We start from the raw sequence: 26,510 nt of genomic DNA, 5'->3' as shown, positions 1-26,510 counted from the left end.
CCACAGAGGGCTGTGGAAGCCAGGTCATTGAGTGTCTTTAAGACAGAAATAGATAGGTCCTTGATCAATAAGGGGATCACGGGTTATGGGGAGAAGGGGGATGAGAATCATATCTGCCTTGATTGAATGGTGAACCAAACTCGTTTGGCCAAATGACCTAATTCTCCTCCTACATCTTATGGTCTTATGGTATTGCTGCTTCAAGACTGAATCTCGACAACTGGGAGTTTAACAAATGTTAAAAATATTAACAACAGATAACAAGTGAGTAGCTGTGGAATCTTATCTTCCATTTTTAAGTTTAATACATCACTGAGGTGTATTAAGTATCAGTAATATTTATCAGTATTAATAAGGTTTACTCACAGTAGTGTTTATTAATATTAGTAAAGTTTGTTACGATTAGAAAGGTTTATTAGCAGTAATTAATTAATAGATAGAGTTGAGGCAGTTTGAGCTCTGGGTTTTGGAGATTGAGAAGCAGCACTGTGGTGTACCTGTAAGGGTGAGAACTTTGTGGATAGCATGTTTATAGATCTGGTCATTGCGCAGCTTAAAGGTATGCAGGAAGAGAGGGAAGGGGTGACCACTAGACAGCAGGCAGGTAGTGCAGGAGTGCCTAGCTTTTCTGAACACCTTGTTGCCAGGAATATTTAACATCCAGTCCTGCTTTTCCTTGAGCCGGGTCTCTCTTATCACCACAACATCATACATAACTCCACATGGCTATCTGAGCCTGTAACTTACCAGTCTTATTTCTATATTCCATTCTTTCACATACATGCACAGTAACCCTGACTGTTTCTCCTTTACTCTGACCCCCACCTATAGATACTATTTCCTACTCTAGTGTTCTTTATCCCTCCCAAGTATTCCGTATCCCTTGGTATTCCTCGCTGACATTATTTCCTGGTTCCCATACCCCTGCTGAGCTTAATCCCTCTACAACAACAATAGCTAAATGAGTAAGGAACTCCGTCCTGGCTCAATTTGGTGAAACCTGTCTAGCCTGTACAGTAGGTCCCCTCTCCACCAGGGCTGGTCCCAGTGTCCCACGAGTCTAAACAACCCCCCTTCCCCGACCCCCCACTCACTCCTGCCCATCTTTCCAGCCACGCAGTCATTTACCTTATCTTCCTATTTCTGTTCTTGTGTGTGGCACTGGGAGTAATCTGGAGATTATTACTTTGAAGGCCCTACATGCTAATTTCCTGCCTAACGCCCTGAATTCTGACCTCATCCCTGTGGCATTTGTACCAGTTGGAATATTGTGTACAGTTCTGGGCACCTCACTTTAGGAAGGATGTGAACACATTGGAGAGAGTGCAAAAAAGGTTTACAAGAATGGTTCCAGTGATGAGAAACTTCAGTTATGAGGATAGATTGGAGAGGTCGGGATTGATTTCCTTGGAGAAACGAAGACTGAGAGGAGATTTGATAGACATGTTCAAAATCATGGGGGTGCTGGACAAAGTAGATAGAAAGAAACTGTTGCTGCTCATAAATGAAAGAGAGCATTGATTTAAAATAAATTGGAAAAAGAAGGAAAAGTGACATGAGGAAAAACCTTCTAACGCAGCGAGTGGTTAGGATCAGAATGTAATGTCTGAGATTTTGGTGTAGACAGATTCACACAGCAAGTGGTTAGGATCTGGAATGCACTGTCTGAGAGTGTGATGGAGGCAGGGTCAATTGTAGCATTTAAAGGGAGTTAGATTGTTATCTGAAAGAGAGGAAGGTGCAAGGCTATGGGAAGAAGGCAGGAGAATGGCAGAATGCAGATACAATGGTCTGAATGGCCTCATTCTGGACTTCAGACAATCCTGGGATCCCAGCACCCTCTCCACCTTGGTCAGGAACCATTCACACTGGCAGATACTGTTCCAAGATGGCACAGTCACTAACTTCACACCACGGGGAAAGTCACCTTCCTCCCACAAACATCCTGGGGAGCAGTTTACAAAGTGAAGAAACATTTTCACAAGTAGGTTTATAGCCCTTCATAAATCAGCCTGTCATTGAACAGGATCAGAATGTCCCTACTGGCAGATGCAGAAATGGAGAGAATGGTAATGAAGAACATGTCCTAAATACCAGTCATTTCTCTTTGAATCTGGGTCTGTGCCAGTGCTGAATTGTTTACTGTGGAAAGGACCATGTTCAGGAGCAGTTGGTTTTATTCCAGCTGGGTGCTAAAATAATCCCAGAATCTTAGCCAAATCCCATCAGGAATGTCCCGAGAGGAATTAGCAGCCCATTAGAAGCTGCTATCTGACCTGGGGCTGCTGCTTCACACATTGCAGGTTCAGAGTCCTGTGTCAGACTGTTTGTGCCACACTGTGACTTCTCTATCCTGACCACCGCACCAAATGCTGACTCCACACCTCGCCCCCGCTGCTCTTCAGTCACATGGTATAGGCCTCATCATTAATTTACCCAAACAACCACTCAGCATTGCTGCACGTAGACCCTCAGAGCACTGACCTCAATTCTAAACTTGATTCTGAGCCTAATCCTAATCCCAAAATCTTCCTGAAATCAAGCCCATTGCTGAGATCAATTCAGAGCGTGATCCTGATTTGAATTACAAACCCTTACCCTGATCCTTGTACAAAGTCGGATCTCAAACCCAACCTCTGGCATGAACCCTGATCCGGGTCCAATCCGGATACTAACCCAGAACCCGAGCCGAGGCCAGATCCCGACCCAGGGCCCAGGCTGAGGCCGGATCCTGACCCAGGGGCCAGGCTGAGGCCGGATCCCGACCCAGGGCCCAGGCTGAGGCCGGATCCTGACCCAGGGCCCAGGCTGAGGCCGGATCCCGACCCAGGGCCCAGGCTGAGGCCGGATCCTGACCCAGGGCCCAGGCTGAGACCGGATCCCGACCCAGGGCCCAGGCTGAGGCCGGATCCCGATCCAGGGCCCAGGCTGAGGCCGGATCCTGACCCAGGGCCCAGGCTGAGGCCGGATCCCGATCCAGGGCTCAGGCTGAGGCCGGATCCCGACCCAGGGCCCAGGCTGAGGCCGGATCCTGACCCAGGGCCCAGGCTGAAGCCGGATCCCGACCCAGGGCCCAGGCTGAGGTCGGATCCTGACCCAGGGCCCAGGCTGAGGCCGGATCCCGACCCAGGGCCCAGGCTGAGGCCGGATCCCGACCCAGGGCCCAGGCTGAGGCCGGATCCCGACCCAGGGCCCAGGCTGAGGCCGGACCCCGATCCAGGGCCCAGGCTGAGGCCGGACCCCGATCCAGGTCCCAGGCTGAGGCCGGACCCCGATCCAGGGCCCAGGCTGACATGCCTTTATCATCAGGGTTAACTCTGATAAGAACCTGCCTGATGAATTCCTGTCCTTCACCTTCTCCTGTCCAACCCCGGCACTAGGGCCAATTGTAATTCCCTGTTGGTGCTCTGAACACCGAGCCTTCCTCGCCTGTCGTGACTCAGCTCATTTACCAGCAGAACCGCATACTTTTGATGGCACTCATGTTGGCACAACATCTCAAGAGTTATTTGACTAGGTTTATCCTTCAGTGTTTGAGCAGAGTGATAGTATTGGGGCAGATATGTGAACAGTTGATGTCCTCAGACTGTCTCAAAGTGCTTTATAGCCCAATGAAGCTTTTTAAGTGTAATAATGAAGGGAAATGAGACAGTTTGCTCACAGCAGCTTCCCACAAACAGCAATATGCTAAGACCAGATCATCTATTTATTGGTGTTAATTAAGGATCAAAAATTAGCCCAGACACCAGGAATACCCTTCTATTAACCAAATAACACCATCTAACTATTTGGCTGGGAGACCCCCGTGGTCTCCCAAGCACTGTTTATAGCACAATTTCCATATGATTAGTGGTCCTGGCACGGTATTCTCCAGGCCCACTAGAGTCTGGCAGTGCCAACCTGGCACCCTGGCATTGCCCAAGGGACACTAGGCAGTGCCAAGGGGGCCGGGCCAGAGGGGTGGAGCATACTGGGGGCAGGACCGATTAGGGGGGGGGATAGGTGGTCGGGCGGGGGAAAACCACTGGCACTCTGCACTTGGAGCGTTGGGAGAGGGAGGGAGGAGGATAATCGGGCCTGGTCATCAGGGTGAGGTGGGGGGGGGTGGGGGGTGGTTCAAGCTGGTCATGCGGGTGGGGGGGAAATCGGGGCTGGCGGTGGGAGGGGGGAGATCAGGGCTGGTCACCTGGGTGGGGGGAGATCGAGCTGGTCCAGGGAGATCCGGTAGGCCGACAATTGGGGGTGGGTGGATCTGGAAGGCTTGCGATCAATGGGGTTGTGGGGCTGGCCAGCAATTTATTGCAAGATCCGTTGGGGATCAGCGGGAGGCCGGCGATGGAGGTGCCACTGCACATGCGCTGATCTTCGCATTGACAGCTCGGCGCATGTGCAGTGGCCCACTCAGCACCATGCTGCCGGCCTCCCCAGCGGGAATAGGCCCCACCCTCTACTTACCAGAGGGAATACTGCTGAGGCACTCTGCATTGCGATCTGTTCTGCAAGTATGCCCAAAAAAACAGGCGGGAAACATTCCCATTTTCCCGCCTGTTGGGCAATTTATTTTTTTAGGGGAGAATTTTACACTATGGACCTGATTTTACCATCGCATTGCACCCGTTTTCGGGTGCAAAAACTTGGTAAAGTCGGGCGTGACGTGAGTGGCGTGATCCATACCCACCTCTGTGCGGGTTCCCCCTTTACCAAGGCCTGAAAATGGCTGCAATTGGGATTCACCCAAAATGGACGTGACAGCCATTTAAATGTCTTTTGCATGCATTTAAATTGACTTAATGGGCTGCACGCCCAACCTTACCGGCACTTTCCCCTTTACCACCGCGTTCACCCATCCAGAATCAGCGCGAAACAGACATGCTCCACAAAAGTCTGATTTGGGCGCTCTAGTTAGTGAGGAGGTAAGTGCTGAGCGCTCGGTGGCTCTCTGCTTCAGATCGGTTGGAGTGGGGAGAAGGTGGGTCCAACAGCTCTCTGATTAAGGTTGGTGGAGGGGAGGTGGGTCTGACACCCTGCTTGATGTCGATGGGGGGGGCGCTGCCACTCTGCCTCAGATCTGTGGGGGAGAAGGGGGGATCCGCTGCCACTCTGCCTTAGATCGGTGGGGCGGAATGGGGGAGAGGCCCAAGATCAGTCTGGGTGGCGGAGAAGGTAGGGGGATAAGAGGGTCAGCAATGTTGTGGGAGTGGGGCAATGTCTGTGGAGGCATTATCCAGCCCAGGAGCGATGTGGCAGGGGAGCTGCATTCTATCATTTTATTTCTGCGCATGCGCAGTTGGAGGCACCGATAGGAGCTGCAGGATTTTGGGCACGTTAAGCCCTGCCTACAGGCTTCTGTAGCGCAATTCGGAATTGCTGATATTTTTTCAGGCAGAGTGTGTATGGGGGAGCCTGAAAATGGGTCTAAACGTCGGATCTGAAACACTCCCTGTTTCAAGTCCACCCAGCACTTAGAATTAAAATGGTAAAATTGGGCCCTCTGTCTCTTTAACCATTTCCCTCTTTTTCTCCTTTCTTTCCACTCTGATTCTGTTGTTCTGTGCTCCCTGCAGCTGTCCCTGTGGCCCAGTGAAGATTGGAACCATTGAAACTAGCTCCTCTGGACAGGTGAGGTTCAACATGTTCCACAAAACTGAATTCTCCCCCAAATTCACTTTTCACACAGAGTGTGGAGGAACAATCAGTCACAGGAATTACACACAGGAAGAATTGGCATTTATCTCTCAATTGGTCACATCTCCAGGGTGTCACACACTGCATTCTAACCAAATAAATAAATCCATTGTTATTTAGACTACAAACTGGTTCACACTTGGATTTTACTGTGTAGCCAATTTGCACACAAACAATCTCCACAAATAGCAAATTTAAAAAGGTTAGATAATCAGATTTTAAAGTAAAATTTATTTATTAGTCACAAGTAAGGCTCACATTAACACTGCAATTAAGTTACTGTGAAATTCCCCTAGTCACCACACTTGGGCGCCTGTTCAGGTCAATGCACCTAACTAGCACGTCTTTCAGACTGTGGGAGGAAACCGGAGCAAACACGCGCAGACACAGGGAGAACGTGCAAACTTCACACAGTGACCCAAGCCAGGAATCAAACCCGGGTCCCTGGCGCTGTGAGGCAGCAGGGCTAACCACTGTGCTACCGTGCCTCCCACATCAACATTTTGATGTTTGTTGAGAAATCAAGAATGATTAGTATCTTCAGGGACTGATTTTCCCCAGTTACTTTAAGATTGAATAATCTTGGAGGTAAAGAAGATGGAGTTTTGAGTTGAAATGCTTGATTTCTCATCCTTCATACAAGATACCATCTTCGTACTGAAGCATGTGATAAGAATGGCCATCCCAACAATTATTAAGGCACTAAGTCATTGAGGGGGCATTTTACTGTTAAGTTAATCACCTCTTGAAACAGCAATGAGCTGAACAGGAGTAAAGAATTCATGGTTTGACAGGGTAGATACCGAAAGGTTGTTTCCCCTTGTGGGAGGGTCTGGACCAGAGGGCAGAGTAAGGGGGTCACCCATTTCGGACAGGGATGAGGAGGAATTTCTTCTCTGAGGGTAGTGAATCTGTGGAATTCTTTACCACAGAGGGCTGTAGAGGCTGGGTCATTAGGTATGTTCAATTGTAGAAACATAGAAAATAGGAGCAGGAGTAGGCCATTTGACCCATTGTCCCGCCTCTATTCATCATAATAGCCTGATCCTGCCTTTCCCCCCCTATATCCTTTCGCACCAAGAGCTATATCTAACTCCTTCTTGAAAGTGTACGATATTTTGCCCTCAACAGCTTTCCATGGTAGTGAATTCCACACTCACCACTCTCTGGGTGAAGAAACTTCTCCTCATCTCAGTCCTAAGCCGTCTATCCTGCATCCTCAGACTGTGACCCCTGGTTCTGGACACCCCAGCATTCGGGAAAGTCCTTCCTGCATCCACCCTCTCAAGTCCTGTTAGAATTTTATAAGTTTCTATGAGATTCCCCCCTTCATTCTTCTGAATTCCAGCAAATATAATTCTACTCGACTCAATCTCTTCTCATACATCAGTCCCGCCATCCCAGGAATCAATCTCGTAAACCTTCTCTGCACTCTCTCCATAGCAAAAACATTCTTCCTTAGATGAGGAGACCAAAGCTGCACAAAATATTCCGGATGTGACCCCCACCAAGGCCCTGTATAACTGCAGCAACAGTAAGAAGTCTAACAACACCAGGTTAAAGTCCAACAAGTTTATTTGGTAGCAAAAGCCACTAGCTTTCGGAACAGGCTGTCCCTTCGTCAGGTGGGTGGGAGTTCTGATTACAAACAGGGCACAAAGACACAAACTCAATTTACATGAATAATGATTGGAATGTGAGTCTTTACAGCTAATCAAGTCTTAAAGGTACAGACAATGTGAGTGGAGGGAGCATTAAGCGCAGGTTAAAGAGATGTGTATTGTCTCCAGACAGGACAGCTAGTGAGATTTTGCACATCCAGGCAGGTTGTGGGGGTTACAGATAGTGTGACATGAACCCAATATCCCGGTTAAGGCCATCCTCATGTGTGCGGAACCTGGCTATCAGTCTCTGCTCAGCGACTCTGCGCTGTCGTGTGTCGTGAAGGCCACCTTGGAGAACACTTACCGGGAGATCAGAGGCTGAATGCCCGATCGACAGTTCTGACGCGCCACAGCGAAAAACCGCACCAACCTCCTCAGAAGACAAGCACGGGACACGGTGGACAGAGTACCCTTCGTCATCAAGTACTTCCTCGAAGCGGAGAAGCTATGACATCGCCTCCAGAGCCTTCAACATGTTATTGATGAAGACGAACATCTTGCCAAGGCCATCCCCACACCCCACTTCTTGCTTTCAAACAACCGCACAACCTCAAACAGACCATTGTCCGCAGCAAACTACCCAGCCTTCAGGAGAAGTGACCACGGCACCACACAACCCTGCCACAGCAACCTCTGCAAGACGTGCCGGATCATCGACACGGATGCCATCATCTCACGTGAAAACACCATCCACCAGGTACACGGTACATACTCTTGCAACTCGGCCAAAGTTGTCTACCTGTTACGCTGCAGGAAAGGATGTCCCGAGGCATGGTACATTGGGGAAACCATGCAGACGCTACGACAACGGATGAATGAACACCGCTCGACAATCACCAGGCAGGAGTGTTCTCTTCCTGTTGGGGAGCACTTCAGCGGTCACGGGCATTCAGCCTCTGATCTCCCGGTAAGTGTTCTCCAAGGTGGCCTTCACGACACACGACAGCGCAGAGTCGCTGAGCAGAGGTTCCGCACACATGAGGACAGCCTCAACCGGGATATTGGGTTCATGTCACACTATCTGTAACCCCCACAACCTGCCTGGATGTGCCAAATCTCACTAGCTGTCCTGTCTGGAGACAATACACATCTCTTTAACCTGCGCTTAATGCTCCCTCCACTCACATTGTCTGTACCTTTAAGACTTGATTAGCTGTAAAGACTCACATTCCAATCATTATTCATGTAAATTGAGTTTGTGTCTTTGTGCCTTGTTTGTGATCAGAACTCCCACCCACCTGACGAAGGGACAGCCTGTTCCGAAAGCTAATGGCTTTTGCTACCAAATAAACCTGTTGGACTTTACCCTGGTGTTGTTAGACTTCTTACTGTGTTTACCCCAGTCCAACGCCGGCATCTCCACATCATAACTGCAGCAAGACATCCCTGTTCCTGCACTCAAATCCTCTCGCTATGGAGACCAACATGCCATATGTCTTCCTCACCACCTGCTGCACCTGCACACTTACTTTCAGTGATTGGTATACGGGGACACCCATTGCACACTGTCTCATTGCACATTCCCCTTTTCTAATTTATGGTTTGATCTTGATTTGATTTATTATTGTCACATGTATTAGTATACAGTGAAAAGTATTGTTTCTTGCATGTTATACAGACAAAGCATTCTGCTCATAGAGAAGGAAACGAGAGAGTGCAAAATGTAGTATTACAGTCATAGCTAGGGTGACGAGAAAGATCAACTTAATATAAGGCAGGTCCATTCAAAAATCTGATGGCAGCAGGGAAGAAGCTGTCTTTGAGTTGGTTGGTATGTGACCTCAGACTTTTGTATCTTTTTCCCGAAGGAAGAAAGCGGAAGAGAGAATGTCTGGGGTTCTTAATTATGCTTGCTGCATCGCCGAGGCAGCGGGAAGTGTAGACAGAGTCAATGGATGGGAGGCTGGCTTGGGTGATGGATTGGGCTACATTCACGACCTTTTGTAGTTTCTTGCAGTCTTGGGCAGAGCAGGAGCCACACCAAGCTGTGATACAACCAGAAAGGATGCTTTCTATGGTGCATCTGTAAACGTTGGTGAGAGTCGTAGCTGACATGCCAAACTTCCTTAGTCTTCTGAGAAAGCAGAGGCATTGGTGGGCTTTCTTAACTATAGTGTCGGCATGGGGGAACCAGGACAGGTTGTTGGTGATCTGGAAACCTAAAAACTTGAAGTTCTCAACCATTTATACTTCATCTCCATTGATGTAGACAGGGGTGTGTTCTCCACTATGCTTCCTGAAGTCGATGACAACCTCCTTCATTTTGTTGACATTGAGGGAGAAATTATTGTCATCGCGCCAGTTCACCAGATTCTCTATCTCATTCCTGCACTCTGTCTCGCCATTGTTTGAGATCTGACCTACTACTGTGGTGTCTTCAGCAAACTTGAAAATCAAGTTAGCCACTCAGATAGTAATCTGCCTTCCTGTTTTTGCTGCCAAATGGATGACGTCACATTTATCCATATTATACTGCATCTGCCATTCATTTGCCCACTCACTCAACTTGTCCAAATCATACTGAAGCATCTCTGCATCCTCCTTGCAGCTCACCCCCCACCCAGCTTTGTGTCATCTGCAAATTGGAGAAATTGCATTTAGTTTCCTCATCTAAATAATTAATATATATTTTGAATAGCTGGGGTCCCAACATAGATCCCTGCGGTATCCCACTAGTTATTGCCTGTCATTTGGAAAATGGCCCGTTTATTCCTACTCTTTGTTTCCTGTCTGCCAACCAGCTTTCTATCCATCATATACTAAACCCAATTCCATGTGCTTTAATTTTACACACTAATCTCTAATGTGTGGGACTTTGTCAAAAGCCTTTTGAAAGTCCAAATAAATCACATCCACTGGCTCCCCCTCATCAACTCTATTAGTTCCATCCTGAAGAATTCCAATAGATTTGTCAAGCATTATTTCCCTTTTGTAAATCCATGCTGACTCTGTCCAATCCTGCCACTGTTTTCCAAGTCCTTTTATGTTCCCTGCATGCTTACTCTCATACTCTATTTTCCCCTTCTTAGTCAATCTCTTGGTCCTCCTTTGATGAATTCTAAACTATTCCCAACCCTCAGGTCCGTTGTTTTTCTATGGCCAATTTGTATGCCTCTATCTTGGATTGCATACTATCTCTAATCTCCTTGTAGGCTAGGGTTTGGACACCTTTCCCGTTTTACTTTTGCACCAGACATGAATGAACAATTGTTGCAGTTCACCCATACACTCTTTGAATGTTTGCCATTGCCAATCCAACATCATCACTTTAAGTAATGTTTTCCATTCCATCATAGCCAACTCGCACCTCATACCATCATAGCTTCCTTTATTCAGGCCCTAGTCTCAGAATCAACTACGTCACTCTCCATCTTGATGAAGAATGTTATCATATTATGGTCACTCATCCCCAAGGGGCCTCACACAACTAGATTGCCAATTATTCCTTTCTCATTAAACAATATCCACTCTAGGATGGCCTGTTCTCCAGTTGGTTCCTCAACGTATTGGTCCAGTAAACCATCCCGTTATACACTCCAGGAATTCCTCCTCTACAGTATTGTGACTAATTTGATTTGATCCAATCTTTCTGCAGATTAACGTCACTCATAATTACAAATGTTCCCTCATCACATGCACCTCTAATTTCCTGTTTAATGCCATTCCCAACATCTCCACTACAGTTAGGGGGTCTATATACAACTTCCACTAATATTTTTTGCCCCTTCATGTTTCTCAGCTCTACCCATAGAGATTCCATATCGTCGGAGCTCGTATCTTTCCACACTGTTGCATTAATTTCCTTTTTAACCAACAATGCAACTCCACCGCCTTTACGGTGCGGCACGGTAGCACAGTGGTTAGCACTGCTGCTTCACAGCTCCAGGGTCCCGGGTTCAATTCCTGGCTCGGGTCACTGTCTGTGTGGAGTTTGCACATTCTCCTCGTGTCTGCGTGGGTTTCCTCCGGGTGCTCTGGTTTCCTCCCACAGTCCAAAGATGTGCGGGTTAGGTTGATTGGCCATGCTTAAATTGCCCCTTAGTGTCCTGAGATGCGTTGGTTAGAGGGATTAGCGGGTGGAAGTGGGAGTAGGCCCTGGGTGGGATTGTGGTCGGTGCAGACTTGATGGGCCATATGGCCTCTTTCCATTCGGATGGCTCTAATTTATGGGTCAATGCCCCCGACAATTGTCTTAATTTGGTGGCTTTATCCGGATATTTTTCGCAAAGCATTTGTAAGGCTGAATTTGCCTGATTGTTTTAAAATGGGGAACTATTTGGATACAACCAAACCGTTGTATTCACTCAATAACCCGGTAAATTCAATTGGAGCTCTAACAATTCTATCACCACCTCACCAGTTCCCTGGTGACCCTCGCTGATCAACAGCGACCCTCGGTGAATTACACGGCAGTGGGCGGCACGGTAGCGCAGTGGTTAGCACTGCTGCTTCACAGCTCCAGGGTCCCGGGTTCGATTCCCGGCTCGGGTCACTGTCTGTGTGGAGTTTGCACATTCTCCTCGTGTCTGCGTGGGTTTCCTCCGGGTGCTCCGGTTTCCTCCCACAGTCCAAAGACGTGCGGGTTAGGTTGATTGGCCAGGTTAAAAATTGTCCCTTAGAGTCCTGGGATGCGTAGGTTAGAGGGATTAGCGGGTAAAATATGTGGGGGGAGGGCCTGGGTGGGATTGTGGTCGGTGCAGACCCGATGGGCCGAATGGCCTCCTTCTGCACTGTAGGGTTTCTATGTTTACCTTTTGTCTGTCTTTCCTAAATGCTGAATACCCCTGGATGTTCAGTTCCTATCCCTGGTCACCCTGAAACATTGTCTCAGTAATCCTGGCTACATTATGCCTGTTTCCATCTATTTGTGCAATTAATTTATTTGCTTTATTGTGAATGCTTCCGTATTAAGGCTCAAAGCCCCAAGGCTTGTTTTTTTAACATTACTGTTTGATTCTGGCCCTTGATTTCTCTGCCTATCACTTTTCTTATTCCCCTTTCTCTCTTTTGTTCTTGTCCTTGATTCCCCCTCCTCTGATGCCTTACACAGGTTCCCATCCACTGCCATTTTTGTTTAAACCCTCCCCAACCACTCTAGCAAATACTCCTCCTTGGACATCAGTCCCGATCCTGCCCAGGTATAAATCACCCAGTTTGTACTGGTCCCACTTCTCCCAGAACTGGTCCCAATGCCCCAGGGATCTGAAACCATCCCCCTTTCCCATCGCTTCACCAAGTATTCATCTGATATATCCGCTATTTCTACTCTGACTAGCACGAGGCACTGGTAATACTCCTGAGATCACTACCTTTGAGGTCCTACTTTTCAACTTACTTGCTCCCTATAATCTGCCTTTAGGACCTCATCGCTTGTTTTTCCTATGTTGTTTGTATCAATGTGTACCACGACCACTGGCTGTTCACCCTCCATATCAGAATGTCCTGCAACCACTCTGAGACATCTTTGACCCTGATGCACTATCAATCAAGCAAAGACTACTTTGTATGCAAGAACAAATAGGCTTTTATTCGCAAAAGACTTGGAGCACACCCATGCTGATGAACTGGTCCAGAGACTGAGGCAGGGGAGTGGGGAGCAGTCACCTTTATACCTGGACCAGGGGGGGAGGAGTCTCAGGCAGGGCCGGCAGGGGCATGCCCAGGCATGTCACACACACACACACAGGCAATAAGCTGAACAGTGGTTTACCACAGACCCTAGCACCAGGGAGGCAACATACCATCCTGGAGTCTCTTTTGCAGCACAGAAACACCGATCTACAAGTTAATCCCCTATAACTATTGCATTCTCACACCTTTTACTCCTCCCCGTGCAGCAGAGCCAATCATGATGCTACGAATTTGGCTGCTGCTGTTATCCCCGAGAGGTCATTCCCCTAAACAGTATCCAAAGTGGTATACCCGTTTTGCAGGGGGAGTAGCCACAGGAGATTCCTGCACTGCCTGCCTAGCCCTCGTGCTCTGCCTGGTGGTCACCCATTCCCTTCCTGCCTGTGGAATCTGAGCCTGTGGTGTAACTACTTTTCTATATGCGCTATCCATGACACTCCCCACCTCGCGGATGCTCCACAGTGTCCCCAGCTGCTGCTCCAGTTCTGAAATGCTGGTTTCCAGATGGTGCAACTGGAGATATTTCCTGCACACATGCTGGCCCCAGGCACTGGAGGCTATAGAAAGACTTGGACAGGTTAGGAGAGTGGACAAAGAAATGGCAAATGGAATACAATGTGGAAAAGTGTGAGGTTATGCACTGTGGTAGAAAGAATAGAGAGATAGCCTATTTTCTAAATGGGGAGAGAATTCTGAAATTGGAAGCACAAAGGGACTTGGGAGTCCCAGTTCAGGATTCTCTTAAGGTTAACTTGCAGGTTGAGTTGGTAGTTGGGAAGGCAAATGCTATGTTAGCATTCATTTTGAGAGAATCAGAATGCAAAAACAGGGATGTACTGCTGAGGCTGTATAAGGCTCTGGTCAGACCACATTTGGAATATTGTGAGCAATTTTGGGCCCCATATCTAAGGAAGGATGTGCTGGCATTGGAGAGGATCCAGAGGAATTTCACGAGAATGATCCCAGGTTATTCACTTTGGAGGAAATAATAGCAAATTGGATTATTATCTAAATGGAAAAAAATTACAACATGCTACTGTGCAAAGGGACCTGGGGGTCCTTGTGCATGAGAAGCAAAAACCCAGTCTGCAGGTGCAACAGGTGATCAAGAAGGCAAATGGGATGTTGGCCTATGTTGCAACTGTACACAACTCTGGTGCGGCCGCACTTGGAGTACTGTGTGCAGTTCTGGTCCCCACATTACAGGAAGGATGTGGAGGCTTTGGAGAGGGTGCAGAGGAGGTTTACCAGGATGTTGCCTGGTATGGAGGGGAGATCCTATGAGGAGAGGCTGAGGGATTTGGGATTGTTTTCGCTGGAAAGGCGGCGGCTAAGAGGGGATCTTATTGAAACATATAAGATGATTAGAGGTTTAGATAGGGTGGATAGTGATAGCCTTTTTCCTCTGATGGAGAAATCCAGCACGAGGGGGCATGGCTTTAAATTGAGGGGGGGTAGTTATAGAACCGATGTCAGGGGTAGGTTCTTTACCCAGGGGGTGGTGAGGGATTGGAATGCCCTGCCAGCATCAGTAGTAAATGCGCCTAGTTTGGGGGCGTTTAAGAGATCCGTAGATAGGTTCATGGACGAAAAGAAATTGGTTTAGGTTGGAGGGTCACAGTTTTTTTTTAACTGGTCGGTGCAACATCGTGGGCCGAAGGGCCTGTTCTGCGCTGTAATGTTCTATGTTCTATGTTCTATGTTCTATATCACAAGGGGAATAGAATAAAAGCAGAGATGTCTTGCTGCATCTATACTGGGCATTGGTGAGGCCGCAGCTGGAATACTGTGTGCAGTATTGGTCCCCTTATTTGCAGAAGGATATATTGGCCTTGGAGGGAGTGCAGAGAAGGTTCACCAGTTTGATACCAGAGATGAGGGGTGTTGATTATGAGGAGAGACTGAGCAGATTGGGTTTGTACTCGTTGGAATTTAGAAGGCTGAGGGGGGATCTTATAGAGACCTATAAGATAATGAAGGGGCTGGATAGGGTAGAGGTGGAGAGATTCTTTCCACTTAGAAAGGAAGCTAGAACTAGGGGGGCACAGCCTCAAAATAAAGGGGGGTCAGTTTAGGACAGAGTTGAGGAGGAACTTCTTCTCTCAGAGGGTGGTGAATCTCTGGAATTCTCTGCCCACTGAAGTGGTGGAGGCGACCTCGTTGAATATGTTTAAATCACGGATAGATGGATTCCTGATCGGTAAGGGAATTAGGGGTTATAGGGATCAGGCGGGTAAGTGGAACTGATCCACTTCAGATCAGCCATGATCTTATTGAATGGCGGGGCAGGCTCGAGGGGCTAGGTGGCCTACTCCTGCTCCTATTTCTTATGTTCTTATGTTCTTATGAATGAAAAGCTTGATATATGAGGAGCCTTTGAGGACTCTGGGTCTGTACTCAATGGAGTTTAGAAGGATGAGGGGGAATCTCATTGAAACTTACAGAATACTGAAAGGCCTGGATAGAGTGGATGTGGAGAAGATGTTTCCATTAGTTGGAGAGTCTGGGATCTGAGGGCACAGCCTCAGAGTGAATCTAAGGAATTCACTGCCATAGAATACTGTGGGGGCCGGGTCATTGAGTGCATTTAAGACAGAGATAGATAGGTTCTTGATTGGTAAAGGGATCAAAGGTTATCAGACCTTTTGGGGAAAATGTGGGAGAATGGGGTTGAGAAACTTATCAGCCATGATCGAATGGCAGAGGAGAGATGGACCAAATGTCCTAACTCTGCTCCTATATCTTATGGTCTTATAAAGAATGCCAAACAGAGTGTTAGGAAGTTGGAAGGAATTTGGAGTATTTACTGTAGTACCTGACAGGGGACAGCTAGCTCTATCTCACTGGTGGATCTGTACAGAAGAGATACTGCCTGACGGCACGTATAAGGCCAAAGTGACATTAGTAGGCCAAGGCTTTGAAGAGAGATTAGGGAATCAGGATATCAGAGTGGACTAGCCTACTGCAGGGAAAGTAAGTTTGGCTTCACATTCCTGGAAGTATAAATCAATTGACATGAAGGTTGCATTTTTACAACGTGAAATGTTTGAAAGTGAAGTTTTTTTGAGACTGCCCAGAGAAACTAATGATATAGAAGGAAAGCTATGGAAATTGAACAAGTGTATTTACACATTGAATGACATAGTATTTTTCCATAAGGTCTATCCTATTGAAAGCTGGTTGCGTTCAGTTAAAGGTGGATTCTACAATATAGGTTAGATGGGCTTTAGATTGGTTTCACAGGTCAACGCAACATCGAGGGCCGAAGGGCCTGTACTGCGCTGTAATGTTCTATGTTCTATGTTCCACTCATGCCATAAGGAGAAACAGCTGGATTTATCATCATGCATATTGATGATTTCCTTCGGGAAGGCTCTGTTGAATTTGTGCAAGGGGTAATCGAGAAGATGAAGAAGGAATTCAAGCTAAGAAGTCAGGTTTCAGGGGACTTTAAATACATAGGTTCAGATAACAAGCAAAACAAGTTAGGAGTGACATTGAATCAGCTGTCTTGTCTAGAAAATATCAATCATATCCCTATAATTCAGGTTAGATCTTCACAAAATGAGAATCAAGCTACCAAGGAAGAAACAGAACAACTGAGAAGTTTGATAGGACAGTTGAACTGGTTGGAGAAGTTTCTTTGGGCAATTGAACTGTGTTGTGCACTCAGATTAGACTTGTGGATATAATTGTGTTAGATCTATGCACCATGATGAAACATGCTTCAGTTGAGGAAATTCTGAGAGCGCAGTAGCACAGTGGTTAGCACTGCTGTTCGCAGCACCAGGGTCCCAGGTTCAATTCCGGCCTTGGATCACTGTCTGTATGGAGTTCGCATGTTACCATAGAACCATAGAAAATTACAGCTCAGAAACAGGCCTTTTGGACCTTCTTGTCTGTGCCGAACCATTTTATGCCTAGTCCCACTGACCTGCACTTGGACCATATCCCTTCACACCCCTCTCATCCATGAACCCGTCCAAGTTTTTCTTAAATGTTAAAAGTGACCCCGCATTTACCACTTTATCCAGCAGCTCATTCCACACTCCCACCACTCTCTGCGTGAAGAAGCCCCCCCTAATATTCCCTTTAAACTTTTCTCCTTTCACCCTTAACCCATGCCCTCTGGTTTTTTTCTCCCCTAGCCTCAGCGGAAAAAGCTTGCTTGCATTCACTCTATACCCATCAAAATCTTATACACCTCTATCAAATCTCCCCTCAATCTTCTACGCTCCAGGGAATAAAGTCCCAACCTATTCAATCTCTCTCTGTAACTCAGCTTCTCAAGTCCCGGCAACATCCTTGTGAACCTTCTCTGCACTCTTTCAATCTTATTTACATCCTTCCTGTAACTAGGTGACCAAAACTGTACACAATACTCCAAATTCGGCCTCACCAATGCCTTATATAACCTTACCATAACACTCCAACTTTTATACTCGATACTCCGATTTATAAAGGCCAATGTACCAAAGGCACTCTTTACGACCCTATCCACCTGTGACGTCACTTTTAGGGAATTCTGTACCTGTATTCCCAGATCCCTCTGTTCAACTGCACTCTTCAGAGTCCTACCATTTACCCTGTACGTTCTTCTTTGGTTTGTCCTTCCAAAGTGCAATATCTCACACTTGTCTGCGTTAAATTCCATTTGCCATTTTTCAGCCCATTTTTCTAGTTGGTCCAAATCCCTCTGCAAGCTTTGAAAACCTTCCTCACTGTCCACTACACCTCCAATCTTTGTATCATCAGCAAACTTGCTGATCCAATTTACCACATTATCATCCAGATCATTGATATAGATGACAAACAACAATGGACCCAACACCGATCCCTGCGGCACACCACTAGTCACAGGCCTCCACTCAGAGAAGCAATCCTCCACAACCACTCTCTGGCTTCTTCCATTGAACACAGTAAGAAGTTTAACAACACCAGGTTAAAGTCCAACAGGTTTATTTGGTAGCAAAAGCCACACAAGCTTTCGAAGCTCTAAGCCCCTTCTTCACTCACCTGAAGAAGGGGCTTAGAGCTTCGAAAGCTTGTGTGGCTTTTGCTACCAAATAAACCTGTTGGACTTTAACCTGGTGTTGTTAAACTTCTTACTGCGTTTACCCCAGTCCAACGCCGGCATCTCCACATCATTCTTCCATTGAGCCAGTGTCTTATCCAATTTACTACCTCCCCATGTATACCTAGCGACTGAACCTTCCTAACTAACCTCCCATGAGGGACCTTGTCAAAGGCCTTGCTGAAATCCAGGTAGACAACATCCACCGCCTTCCCTTCATCCACTTTCCTGGTAACCTCCTCGAAAAACTCTAATAGATTGGTCAAACATGACCTACCACGCACAAAGCCATGTTGACTCTCCCTAATAAGTCCCTGTCTATCCAAATATTTGTAGATCCTATCCCTTATCACACCTTCCAATAACTTGCCCACCACCGACGTCAAACTTACTGGCCGATAATTTCCCGGATTTCTTTTGGAACCTTTTTTAAACAACAGAACAACACGAGCCACTCTCCAATCATCCGGCACCTCCCCCGTGAATACTGACATTTTAAATATGTCTGCCAGGGCCCCTGCAAGTTCAACAGGGCCCCTGCAAGTTCTCCCCGTGTCTGCGCGGGTTTCCTCCGGGTGCTCCAGTTTCCTCCCACACTCCAAAATTGTGCGGGTTAGGTTGATTGGCCATGCTAAATTGCCCCTTAGTGTCGGGGGATTAGCAGGGTAAATGCATGGGGTTACGGGGATAGGGCCTCGGTTGGATTGTTGTCTGTGTGGGCTCAATGGGCCGAATGGCTTCCTGCACTGTAGGAATTCTATCATTAGATTTAATGAAAAAAGTTACATCGGGAAAGATGTGTGCTCAGGTTCCTAGCCTTGGGTGAGTCAGCGATATGAGGTTAGTTATTTTCAGTGATACTGTAGTGATACTGTACATGCTAATCTCCCAGATGGATATTCTAGCTCAGCAGGGTATATCATATTCCTGGTGGGAAATAGTGCTGTCCATTGGTTTGGGAGACCAAGAAAATAAACAGTTGCAAAAAGCCCATTCGCTGCTGAAACACTGGCATTGGTACAAGCACTGGATATGTATTTAGAAACATAGAAAAACTACAGCACAAAACAGGCCCTTCAGCCCCACAAGTTGTGCCGAGCATATCCCTACCTTTTAGGCCTACCTATAACCCTCCATCCTATTAAGTCCCATGTACTCATCCAGGAGTCTCTTAAAAGACCCTATTGAGTTTGCCTCCACCACCACTGATGGCAGCCGATTCCACTCGCCCACCACCCTCTGTGTGAAAAACTTCCCCCTAACATTTCCCCTGTACCTACCCCCCAGCACCTTAAACCTGTGTCCTCTCGTAGCAGACATTTCCACCCTGGGAAAAAGCCTCTGAGAGTCCACCCGATCTATGCCTTTCAACATCTTATATACCTCTATTAGGTCCCCTCTCATCCTACGTCTCTCCAAGGAGAAAAGACCGAGCTCCCTCAGCCTATCCTCATAAGGCATGCCACTCAATCCAGGCAACATCCTTGTAAATCTCCTCTGCACCCTTTCAATCTTTTCCACATCCTTCCTGTAATGAGGCGACCAGAACTGAGCACAGTACTCCAAGTAGGGTCTGACGAGGGTCTTCTATAGCTGCATCATTATCCCCGGACTCCTAAACTCAATCCCTCGATTGATAAAGGCCAGCACACCATACGCCTTCTTAACCACCTCCTCCACCTGCGATTTGGGGGTTTACCTGAACAATATATTGTCAGAGATTTCATATAAGGGGGAATGCAGGAAAAGAATGTTACAAAGGCAACCATTGGGACAATGGTCATTCAACAAAGAATGTAATTGAGAAAAAGCTAAGAATGGACTTAGTCAGCATAAAATAAATATTAGAGAGAAGGGAAATCTCTAAAATACAATGGGTTGACACAAGTGACCAACTGTCTGACTGTTTTACAAAAAGAAGTGCCTGCGCTAAGAAATCACTGAATACATTAGAAAAGGGGTGTCTTATATTATAATGTTGAAATAAAAAACTAATTTTCTGTTCATATAATGGCTTATGTGTAGTTGATAAAGGAGTTATGGGATTCATAGATGTGAAAATCTGAGATCATTTATTTCTATTTAAATTCAAAAGAGGGAATGTGTCAATATACTACAGATCAGAGTGGCAATGATCTCAATCAGAAAATTGCCAATAAAACCTCTGACATTTAAAATTTATTTATTAGTGTCACAAGTAGGCTTACATTAACACTGCAATGAAGTTACTGTGAAAATTCCCTAGTCGCCACACTCCGGCGCCTGTTTTGGTAGCAATGCTGTCTCAGAGCGCTGGGTTCATTTCCCGGCTTGGGTCACTGTCTGTGCGGAGTTTGCATGTTCTCCCCGTGTTGGCGTGGATTTCCTCCGGGTGCTCCAGTTTCCTCCCACAGTCCGAAAGACGTGCTAGTTAGGTGCATTGGCCATGCTAAATTCTCCCTTAGTGTACTGGAATAGGCGCCGGAGTGACGCTAATAAATAAATTTTAAATCGTAGTGTCTATGACTCTATGACAAACCTCTTATGACAGACCTGCCATCCCAGGAATCAGCCTGGTAAACCTTCAGTGTACTCCCTCTATAGCAAGTACACTGAGGGAGAATTTAGCATGGCCAATGCACCTAACCAGCACATCTTTCGGACTGTGGGAGGAAACTGGAGCACCCGGTGGAAACCCACGCAGACACGGGGAGAACATGCAAACTCCACACAAACGGTAACCCAAGCCGGGAATTGAACCCAGCGCTCTGAGACAGCATTGCTAACCAGTGTACCACCGTGCTGTATGATTATGCTGTAAATAGAGACAGCTGCAACATTTTGGGGTTACATAGAAACATAAAAACTAGAAGCAGGAGGAGGTTAACTGGCCCTTCGAGCCTGCTCAGCCATTCATTTTGATCATGGCTGATCATTGCATTTAATATCCTGATCTCCCCTTCCCCCAATATCCCTTGATCCCTTTAGCCCCAAAAGATATATTTAATTTCTTCTTGAAATCAGACAACGTTTTGGCCTCAACTGCTTTCTGTGGTAGTGAATTCCGCACATTCACCACCCTCTGGGTGAAGAAATTTCTCCTCACCTCAGTTCTAAAAGGTTTACCCCCTTATCCTCAAACTATAACCCCTAATTTTGGACTCCCCCAACATTGGGAACATTCTTTCTGAATCCACCCTGTCTAACCCTGTTAGAATTTTATAAATTTCTCTCACTCTTCTAAACACCAGTGAATATAATCCAACCGACTTAGTCTGTCCTTTTATGACAGACCTGCCATCCCAGGAATCAGCCTGGTAAACCTTCAGTGTAATCCTTCTATTAGCAAGGACATCCTTCCCTCAGATACGGACACCAAAACTGCGCACAATATTCCAGATGTGGCCTCACCAATGCCCTATATAATTGCAGAAAAACATCCTTGTACCTATACTCGAAGCCTCTCACTATGAAGGCCAACATACGATTTGCCTTCTTTACTGCCTGCTGTACTTGCGGGCTTACTTTCAGCGATTGAGCTACTTGCCGGCCTGTGGCTCTGAGGAAGAGGCATACAATAAAATAATTTGAACCTAAATACCAGTGTGAAGTGATTCTTCCACCACAATAACTTATCGTATGTAATGTCAGTATATATTAGATGGCAGGATGCTGGGTGTGTCAATGCCAGTGTTTTTTAGATGGCAGGATGCTGGGTGTGTTAATGCCAGTATATATTAGATGGCAGGATGCTGGGTGTGTTAATGTCAGTGTATATTAGATGGCAGGATGCTGGGTGTGTTAATGTCAGTGTATATTAGATGGCAGGATGCTGGGTGTGTTAATGTCAGTGTATATTAGATGGCAGGATGCTGGGTGTGTTAATGTCAGTGTATATTAGATGGCAGGATGCTGGGTGTGTTAATGTCAGTGTATATTAGATGGCAGGATGCTGGGTGTGTTAATGTCAGTGTATATTAGATGGCAGGATGTAGGGTGTGTGAACGTCTTCTAAGCAAAGTTAAAGCTCATGGAATGAAAGGGACAATACCAACATGGACAGGAAATTGGCTGGTGACTGGAAACAGTGGTGCTCAGTTCTGAAGAGGTGATATTGATTTGAAATGGTAACTCTGTTTCTCTCTCCGCAGATGCTGCCAGCCCTGCTGAGCTTTTTCAACACTCTGTCTTTCAGTTCCCTGGGCTTTATTAATAGGGGCAAAGAGTAGAAGAGCAAGACAGTATGTTGAACATGTATAAGACTTGTTCAGCCTCAACTGGAGTACTCCATCCACGTGTGGGTGCCACTCTTTCTGAAGGATGTGAAAGCATTGAAGAGAGTCCAGAAAAGATTTACAAGGAATGGTTCTAGGGATGAGGAATGTTAGTTATGAGGATAGATTGGAGAGGTTGGGACTGTTCTTCTTGGAAAGAAGAAGGCAGAGAGGAGATCTGATAGAGATGTTCTAAATCATGAGGGGGCTAGACAGAGTGGATAGGGAGGAACTGTTCCCCATCGTAAAAGGGTCAAGAACAAGTTTAGGCATGGGGAGCGGGGCACAAATACGAGGAAAAACCCTTTCACACTGAGTTTTTAGGGCTTGGAATGCACTGCCTGAGAGTGTAGTGGAGGCAGGTTCAATCAAAGTATTCAAGAGGAAATTAGATTGTTATCTGAAAAGGAATGCAGGGTTACAAGGAGAAGGCAGGGGAATGGCACAAAGTGAATTGCTCATTTGGAGAGCCAGTGCTGACACAAAGGGCCCGATTTTACCATTTTCATTCCAAGTGCTGAATCTGGGCGCAATTCAGATCCGACTTAGAAATCTGCTTTCAGGCGCCCTCATACGCACTCAGCCATCTCCAGTCCCATTCGCGCTGTGGGCGGGGCTTAGCACGGCCGAAACGCTCGGGGCTCTGAACTGTGCATGCGCAGTTGGAAAAAAATTTGAAAAAGCGCGCCCGTGTCAGATCGCACCTGGGCCGCAGAAAGTGGAGAAAGCGGCCCGGGAGCGAAAAGCGGGAGCGATGGCCCCCACAGACATCACTGTCCCCCTTATCCACCCCCCCACTACCCACACACATCACTGTCCCCCTTATCCACCCCCCACTACCCACACACATCACTGTCAACCTTATCCACCCCCCCCACTACGCGCACACATCACTGTCCCCCTTATCCACCCCCCACTACCCACACACATCACTGTCAACCTTATCCACCCCCCTCACTACCCGCACACATCACTGTCCCCCTTATCCACACCCCCACGCTACCCACACACACATCACTGTCCTCCTTATCCACCCCCCACTACCCACACACATCACTGTCAACCTTATCCACCCCCCCCCCACTAGCCGCACACATCACTGTCCCCCTTATCCACCCCCCTCACTACCCAGACCGATCACAACCCCTGCACCCCCCCCACCGATCGCCCGCAGAGTGGCAGTGGACCCCCCAGCCCCCCCGCGCCCCCACCAGAGATCATCTGACCCCCCCACCAGAGATCCATCTGGCCCCCTGCCAGAGATCCATCCCCCCCCCCACCAGAGATCCATCTGCCCCCCCCCCCCTGCCCCCACGCCTGAGATACATCTTACCCGTCTCCCTCCTCCACCCCCCTCCCCCCCGACAATGATCTGGCCTCACTCATCCCCCCCAGAGAATGGTCTGGCCTCACTCATCCCCCCCCCCCCCCCCCGCAGAGAATGGTCTGGCGTCACTCACCCCTCCACCCCCACCTCCACCAGAGATACATCTGACCCTCCTTCTCCTCTCTCCCCCCCCACCATACAATGATCTGGCATCACTCCCCTACGCCCCCCCCAACCAGAGAATGATCAGGCCCGCCTCCCTCCTTCCCCGCCCCCACCATCGATCTGAGTCAGAGAGCCGTTGGAAGCACTGAACACGCTCTTCAGCAGCTGGAGCGCCCGATTCAGACTTTTATTTAGCAGGTCCATTACGGCGCGGTTCTGGATTGGCAAACGCGGTGGTAAAGGGGGAAATGCTGATAAAGTTGGGCGGGCAGTTCATTAATTCAATTTAAATGCATGCAGATGCATTTAAATCGCCGTTGCACCCATTTTGGGCGCGAATCGAATCGCCGCCATTCCCGGGTTTCGGTAAAGTGGCTATCTGCGCGGACGCGGGTGCGGATCGCGTTAATGGCCTCTCACCCGATTTTACCACGTTTTCGCGCCCAATGATAAAATCGGGCCCAAAGGGTCGAATGGCCTCCTATAGTTCCCTATCCACTCTGCCCAACCCCCTCATGATCAAAACATTGCTTTTACATCTCCTCTCAGCCTTCCCTTCTCCAAGGAGAATAACTGCAGCTTCCTCAATCTATTCTCATAACTGAAATTCCTCATCCCTGGAACCATTCTTGTGAATCTTTTCTGCATTCTCTCCACTGCCTTCACTTCCTTTCTAAAGTGTGCCGCTTGGAACTGTATGCAATATTGCAGCGGAAGCCAAACTAGTCTCTTATACAAGTTCAACACATCCTCCTTGCTCGATTACTGGAGCCCAGAATACAATATGTTTTATTAACTGCTCGCTCCACCTGTTCTGCCACCTTGAATGATTTATGCCCATATACACCCAGGTCCCTCTGCTCCTGCATTCCCTTTACAATTGTATGCTTTTGTTTATATTGTGTCTCCATGTTCTTCCTACCAAAATGAATCATTTCACATTTCTCTGTACTGAACTTCATCTGCTACCTATCTGCCAACTCCACCTACTTCTCTGTAGAGGTTCTACACTCTTTTTGAGGGAATGGTTTTAAAGAGACTCTACATGAGCATGTTACCAGCCTATTCTCAGACGATCCTGCACATTTCAACCCCACCAACATTAGAGGCTTCAGCTTTACGAAGAGCAAAGAGTGTGCAGCCTGACTTCTGTTTGATCAGCTTGCTGATTGTAAGATTCCATCTTGGTGTTTAGGCCTGACCTGTGTTTCTGTTTGTTATCACAGATACGATTAACATCATCGCCCTCTTGCCTTGTAGACCTGGAGGACATATTCCAGCTGTCCTGTGTGCTGAACTCAGCTGAAATTTAGTAACATTTATTGAGAGCTGTATGTATCTGTGAACCCCACTGGGGTAAATCTTCCTTCATCCTTCTGTTCCCCTGAAATGATATTTTAAATCGTGTGTGACATTAGTAGAGGAGTGACAATGGAACTTTCCACTGTGCAAATAAAAACTATACACAGGTCTGGCTGTGTCGTTATTTAATCGAAAACTGCTAATAACACAGAATGGACAGTGACAACAACTTGTATTTATGTAGCAGCTTCAGCAAAGTAAAATATCCCACAGGAGCTTTCCAGCAATCATTTTCCAACGAGGTTTGACACCGAGCTATGTATGTAAATATCTGGACTAACGGCCAAAGGTTGGGTCAAAGAGGTGGGTTTTAAAGAGCATCTTAAAGAGGACAGAGAACAGAAATGTAGAGAGATTTAGGGATAGAATTTAAGAGTATAGGTCCCAGACACAGTGATGGAAAACAAAAACTTCAGAACAGGAGAGGTGCAGAGATCTCAGAGGGTTGTAGGGCTGGAGGAGGTTTATTTAAAAATGATTCATTCATATGATGTAGGTGTCACTGGCTGGGCCAGCATTTATTGTCCATCCCTAGTTGCCCTTGAGAAGTGGTTAGCTGCCTTCTTGAACCACTATAGTCCATGTGATGTAGGTGCACCCACAGTGATGTTGGGGAGCGAGATAAGGATGGATAAGATTAGACCGGGAGTTGCAAACAAGAATTGGGGCGTTTAAAATCAAGGCAGTGCTGAACAGGAAGCTAGTCTAGTTCAGAGATTTTGGGGTGATGGGTGAACAGGATTTGAAGCAATATTTCTGGGACAGTGGGTCAGACTCCATCCTAGCAAAGTGCTGGAATATGAATAGTTCCTTATCAGCCAATGTAGAAACAATGGACCAAATGGCCACAGTACATTATATAACATTTCGATATAAGCTAGTACCTGTACCCACACCCAGTCTGTACCCAAACCATTGGGACAGGAAAGAACAGTACTATTGTGATAGGCTCCACCAGCATGGAGGGCAGAATGGTTATTCAGTGTGATTGGTGATTGGCTGAGTGACCATTCAGCATTATTGGTGATGGACAGAGTGACTAATATCAATTTCTTGAACTTTCTGCACAATTTCTTCACTCCCTCTCAGTTGAATAATGGAAGGGGTGTAATGTCATAGAGCTCACAGGAAGAGAACACTGAGCAACTTATTAAAAAATCACAGTACATTTTTCAGTCCCTGAATAATACAATGGTCCCTTGCATTCCTTAAACTCCCAAATAATTTAATAGGGTGCAACATCAAAGGTTATTGCAAAAAATAAAAGATTATGTTATCGGAGGGTAACATATTAGCCTGGACTGATAATTGGCTGGCTGGCTGGCAGGCACAAAACAGAGAGTATGCAT

The 26,510-nt window shown here is 47.0% G+C and overlaps 1 protein-coding gene across 2 annotated transcripts in view; it reads left to right on the top strand.

The window, feature by feature from the left end:
* LOC144511920 (myosin-binding protein H-like) overlaps positions 1 to 25,270 on the top strand; it is a 77,461-nt gene extending 52,191 nt beyond the window's left edge. The window contains exons 10-11 of one of the 2 annotated variants that reach the window (XM_078242377.1): positions 5,565 to 5,619; positions 25,026 to 25,270. In XM_078242377.1, the coding sequence (XP_078098503.1) occupies positions 5,565 to 5,584 (20 nt within the window). In that variant the 3' untranslated portion in view covers positions 5,585 to 5,619; positions 25,026 to 25,270. Of the gene's footprint in view, positions 1 to 5,564; positions 5,620 to 22,184; positions 23,511 to 25,025 lie in introns of those variants that run through there. The other variant, XM_078242378.1, reaches the window with a different exon arrangement.
* The last annotated feature ends 1,240 nt before the right edge of the window (positions 25,271 to 26,510 follow it).

This window comes from Mustelus asterias, chromosome 25, assembly GCF_964213995.1.
Source record: "Mustelus asterias chromosome 25, sMusAst1.hap1.1, whole genome shotgun sequence".
In the NCBI taxonomy this organism is placed as follows: domain Eukaryota; kingdom Metazoa; phylum Chordata; class Chondrichthyes; order Carcharhiniformes; family Triakidae; genus Mustelus; species Mustelus asterias.
The sequence above is the reverse complement of the archived record's forward strand: the minus strand, read 5'-3'. Positions and strand labels throughout refer to the sequence as shown.